The sequence below is a fragment of the Phyllopteryx taeniolatus genome, chromosome 9 (genome assembly GCF_024500385.1).
Source record: "Phyllopteryx taeniolatus isolate TA_2022b chromosome 9, UOR_Ptae_1.2, whole genome shotgun sequence".
In the NCBI taxonomy this organism is placed as follows: Eukaryota; Metazoa; Chordata; class Actinopteri; order Syngnathiformes; family Syngnathidae; genus Phyllopteryx; species Phyllopteryx taeniolatus.
In genome coordinates this window covers 27,140,695-27,146,198 of record NC_084510.1, presented here as the reverse complement: position 1 = coordinate 27,146,198, position 5,504 = coordinate 27,140,695, and the positions used below count along the sequence as shown (strand labels likewise).

At 39.8% G+C, this 5,504-nt stretch overlaps 1 protein-coding gene across 1 annotated transcript; it reads left to right on the top strand.

The window, feature by feature from the left end:
- Window positions 1-1,086: 1,086 nt before the first annotated feature.
- LOC133484054 (acidic mammalian chitinase-like) lies at window positions 1,087-4,724 on the top strand. The gene is made up of 12 exons (XM_061786126.1): window positions 1,087-1,145; window positions 1,245-1,312; window positions 2,125-2,151; window positions 2,241-2,445; window positions 2,564-2,620; window positions 2,958-3,123; window positions 3,255-3,379; window positions 3,464-3,587; window positions 3,667-3,849; window positions 3,977-4,093; window positions 4,176-4,308; window positions 4,406-4,724. The coding sequence occupies exons 2-12, from the start codon at window positions 1,288-1,290 to the stop codon at window positions 4,654-4,656; spliced, it is 1,413 nt and encodes a 470-aa protein (XP_061642110.1). The 5' UTR covers window positions 1,087-1,145; window positions 1,245-1,287; the 3' UTR covers window positions 4,657-4,724.
- The last annotated feature ends 780 nt before the right edge of the window (window positions 4,725-5,504 follow it).

Below are 5,504 nucleotides of genomic sequence, written 5' to 3'. Positions count from 1 at the left end.
TTAGTTTGCCTGAGATTTTAGACTTATCACTACACTTTTGAACACATAAAAGAACATGACTTTTGGATTGTATTTTATTTATTTTTTTTAACATTCACTTGTCTGGTTTGTCATGGTTTGCAATATTGTCGAAATTGTGCACATTTGTCATTAGGTCAACATGGTGTTATGTTTTCCACATGCTGTACACATATGTATATGAATATATGTAACAAACATATTTTTTACTATGTATTTACATTTCATCATGTTTTGTTATGAGTTAATTATTTGTGTAAAGAACAAATATGTGGTTAATTCCAAAAATAATGATCTATTGTTTTAATACTCTTTTTTTTAGAGGAAACATCCAAGTGTCCTGTTGATAAGTTCATTCAAAATTAATAAAGTAATCAAAATGTGATAAAAGGTCAGTAGCTATATTACTTTGACAAAGTAATTGAAATAGTGATACTCGTATTACATTTTCTACAGGGTGACTTTTAATTGTAACTAACTACATTTCCAAAGTCATCTTGCCAACACTGAATGTGGTCAATTGTTTGCACTTTCAGTATGTCGCAGTTTTACACCATAACAGTACCCAAAGCCCTTTACAGATGCTCACACGTTCACACACCTCTGGGCGGTCGCTGCCATGCAAGGCGCTGCCAGGCCCGCTGGGAGCAATTTGGGGTTCAGTGTCTTGCCCAAGGATTTCGACAGCGGACGATCGGAGCTTGGATATGAACCATCGACCCTTTGGTCACTGGATGACTGGCTCTCACGGAAAATCAAATGAATAATACAATGTTTACGAAGCCGTTTTAGCCGAATTATGGCTACCCAATAATATAGTTTGAAATGTTTTGTAAATTTAAACACAAAGTTTATTGGTTTACAGACAATGGATGCCAATCTGACAAGTACATTATATAAACAATACGGTATGGTCACTGACCTAAATTATCTGTGAAGTGCAGCGTTAGGTGTTATCTAGTAAATTATTGTCAACATGTACTTCAAACTTGCATGTTCTTATCAAAACATGTCTTCACAATAATGAATTTTACAACCAAAGTTATAAATGGCTCCTCTCCCTTCTATGGAGTGTATAAAAGACCCAGCTTTGCTGCTGTTCTTTGGGTCTCTTATCTGGTCCCAAGGTGAGTTTATGAAGGAAAATAACCTTCGTGTTACTTTTATTTACTGTGTGATTGTCTTGAATAACAGTTCTTTGTCTTTTCTATGTGTTTCTTTTACAGTAATACAGTAAAGTTGTGTGTGATAAAAAGATAAAAAATCAAGATGACGAGGCTTACAATACTTGCAGGTATGACAAGAATTAGTTTTCTGTGTTTTTGCGCATACATATATATATATACCGTAAATAAAAAACGGCGGAACAGTGGATGACTGGTTATCACATCTGCCTCACAGTTCTGAGGACTGGGGTTCAAATCCTGGCCTCGCCTGTGTGGCGTTTGTATGTTCTCCCCGTGCCTGCGTGGGTTTTCTCCGGGCACTCCGGTTTCCTCCCACATCCCAAAAAAGATGCATGGTAGGTTCATTGACAACTCGAAATTGCCCGTAGGTGTGAATGTGAGTGTGAATGGTTGTTTGTCAAAATGTGCCTTGCGATGGGTTGGCGACCAGTTCATGGTGTACCCTGCCTCTCGCCAGAAGATAGCTGGGATAGGCTCCAGTAGGCCCGCGACCCGAGTGACATATATATATATATATATATATATATATATATATATATATATATATGCAAGGGTGCTTCATTTTTTTCATGACATACCGACCTCACTGGATGAACACCGTTTGTAGACATATATCCTATGCGTTACTTATCTTCTGTACCAATAAAGGAAGATAACTTATAAAGGAAGAAAACGTTTTTGTTTAATGACCGCTGCCCCCCCCCCCACACCCTCCAAAAAAGAAAAAGAAAAAGAACAAGAAATGACTTGGCTTTGGCGGTACGCAAATGGCCACTGCTACAATCGAATCTGGTGCGCTTTTAACATTTTCAGTGCGCACCACATGTGCACCTTGTATAGAGTATATACGATTACATTTGATATTTTTGCGCATGTTCACGTATAAAATTATAAATGTTTTTTTTTCTCCATTCATTAGGCTTGTGTCTGGTGATATGCCAGCTGGGTAAGTTGTCAACCAACACACTTTCTCTTCTACCATATAAAATTCATTAAAATTCATTCCACCATTAATCTTTCTCTTTTTCCACTTAGGATCTGCCACCAAAATGGTGTGCTACTTCACAAACTGGTCCCAATATAGACCTGGTGAGGGGAAATACATGCCACAAGATGTGGACCCCTTCCTGTGTACCACACTGATCTATGCCTTCTCTATCATCAACCACAACAATGAACTGGTTACATATGAGTGGAATGATGATGTTCTGTACAAATCTTTCAACAACCTGAAGACCAAGTAAGTGGGCAGTTTTTTAAACTGGGATTTTAGTGCGAGCTACTGTCGTACATTTGTGGCGACAATGACTGAGGTTGCAGTGTGTGCTTGTGATGATACACTAAGTGGCTATTTGCAGGAACCCTCATCTGAAGACACTCCTGGCTGTCGGTGGATGGAACTTTGGTTCGGCACAGTGAGTTACATTGTAACCGTGGCCATGCATCTATTGTTCTGACTGATACGTTGTATGATGGTAATAGCTTATCAATACCTGTTGTGCTATGTGTTGTGTGTCAATTGTCAGCTGAGACCAAAATAGGAGTTATTGGAAATTGTATGTTGTCACAGCTTCACTGTGCACTGGGAACAAGGGTGATTGATTCCTTATAAATTACATTATTAATAGATTGTGACATCTAATAGACCAATGAGAAATGTTCAACTATTTTAATGCAAAATTACATTTTAAGATATACTATATATTATTTTTATGTATACTGTACCTGAGACCTCAATAACCTTTTCCACAGGTTTTCCATCATGGTATCCAATCCAACTAACCGTCAGAAATTTATTCAGTCTTCGATAAAATTCCTGAGGACTCATGGATTTGATGGTCTGGATCTGGACTGGGAGTACCCAGGAGCTCGTGGAAGCCCTCCAGAAGACAAGCAGAGGTTCACTTCCCTTTGCAGGGTAGGTACTTACTATGCACTGTATGTATAGCTCTTGTTTACATGTTCAGCTGCATTTAAAGCTTACTGTGTAGATAATATACATAATGTTGCACCTCTTACGTTACTTTTTGGTGTATTTTTTTTTTACAGGAACTTGTTCAAGCCTATGCTGCTGAAGCCAAGGCCACTGGTAATACTCAGCTAATGTTGACTGCTGCTGTGTCTGCTGGAAAGGGGACAATTGATGGAGGATATGAAATTGCAGAGATTGCCAAGTAAGTGCATTCGTTGATTTCTTCTTAATAGGAAGGTTGCATGAATCTCCAAATGAGCGTCATTGTGTTTTGCACGCAACTCAGGGAATTGGACTTCATTAATGTGATGACCTATGACTTCCATGGAACTTGGGAGCGGTTCACTGGTCACAATAGCCCTCTGTTCCGTGGCTCCAAGGACTTTGGCGACCTGATCTACTTTAACACCGTAAGCAACAACAAATTACTTGGGAGGTGTAGTACCATTTTCAAAAACAAAATCTTGAACATTTGCAACCCCTTTTTAGGACTATGCTATGAAGTATTGGCGAGACAATGGCACCCCAGTGGAGAAACTGAGGATGGGTTTTGCTGCCTATGGTCGTACTTTCCGTCTTACATCAGCAGACACCGGAGTTGGCGCGCCAGCTAGTGGACCTGCATCAGCTGGTCCATTCACACGTGAAGCTGGATTCTGGTCCTACTATGAGGTACTATAGAAAGTAAAGCATTGGAAATGTGTAGCATGATACAGAACACTACAGGTGTAGGTTAAATTGGTATTCAACAACAGCATACATTATGTGAACAAACCTAACTTAATTGTCTGTGGTTCAGATCTGTGGCTTTCTGAAGGGCACTACCCTCCAGTGGATCGAGGACCAGAAGGTTCCCTATGCCACTAAAAACAATGAGTGGGTGGGATTTGACACCAGGGAAAGCTATGAGAATAAAGTAGGTTGCCATTAACAGTACATTTTTTATCTGACCTAAGTAAATCCCGACCTGATTGAAATTTTCATTTGGGTCCCACTAGGTGCGCTACCTGCAGGAGCAGAAATTTGGCGGTGCTTTTGTTTGGGCTCTCGATTTGGATGACTTTGCTGGACGATTTTGTGGAGCGGGCAACCACCCCCTTCTGTCTCATCTACACAAACTTCTCAATATTGGTAAATTGAATTGTTAAGAGTGCCAAAAAACACATGCAAATCCATAATTCGTTTAATTAAATCACTAACGTATCTTATTTCTTGCTGTACCATTCAGAGCTGCCACCACTCCCTCCTACCACCACCCCCAAACCTGGTGCGAGCACCACCCCCCGTCCGACCACAGCCACCACAGTCACAACCCATGCCCCAGGATCCGGCTTCTGTAACGGCAAACCTGATGGCCTGTATCCCAACCCAGATGACAGAGCCAGCTTCTACATGTGTGCAGGTGGCATCACCCATTTGAACCGGTGTGGATCTGGATCTGTCTTTGATGATAGCTGCAAGTGCTGCATCTGGCCATGAGCAATTAGTGGGAAAAAAATGCAAATAACAACTGACACAAACATCTATTAAACAACTGCGATTATCAAGCATTCTCTGTGTGTACAATCATTTTAATGTGAATCTCGAGTATGAGTAATGTAGCTTACTTTATCACTATGTGTTTCTGTGAAATATTGCATATCAATTGCAAATGCCCATAGATGACAAAGAAGAAGAAAAACCTAATACAGTATGTCTGTATCCATGCGTGTATCAGGTAAATATTTTTGCAAACCTCAAGAGACTTTAGCTGCAAATTGCAAATGTGCACACACATATGACAATGCGCTGACGATGTTGACAACCCTAGCTTAGCGTCACAGTCGGCACAGAGCTCAAAATGGCGTGTCTTGTCTACCAATAGATACCTGTGCTCACGAGCGTTTGTTTTAAAAGCGGCATCAAGGCACCTTTCCTCAGCATTTTGTAGAATAGAACGACCTATCCTCGAAGTACTTCCGGTTCTTGTCGTTCGGAATCGGAAAAGCGTGTCAAAACCCCTTTTCAAAAAAATAGAAATTGTATTTTATGATATGAACGACAAATTTAATTACATATCAATGCATCTGTCTGTAATTTATTAATCATACATTCAATTAATTATTTAATGTTGTATTTATTTGTTTTTATCAGAGCGTCAGATTGAATTTTCGAACGTCCCCTATGTCGGAACTTTTGGTCCGCCATAGTTTTCTCCTGAAACGTAAGAAATTACTTTTTGGACTGGGAAATGTAGTTTAATTGTGGGTTGTCAAAACAAGTAGAACGTTTACCGCAATAGCGTTGACTACATTTCCCACAATTCATGATACTCTACATCCTATTTA

What these genes read in the sequence shown, in the direction of transcription:
- LOC133484054 (XM_061786126.1), top strand. Translation starts at nt 1,288, where the DNA reads ATGACGAGGCTTACAATACTTGCAG. An exon ending in GAGGCTTACAATACTTGCAG is followed by an intron (nt 1,313 to 2,124) that starts GTATGACAAGAA and finishes TCCATTCATTAG; the next exon opens with GCTTGTGTCTGGTGATATGC. An exon ending in GATTCTGGTCCTACTATGAG is followed by an intron (nt 3,850 to 3,976) that starts GTACTATAGAAA and finishes TCTGTGGTTCAG; the next exon opens with ATCTGTGGCTTTCTGAAGGG.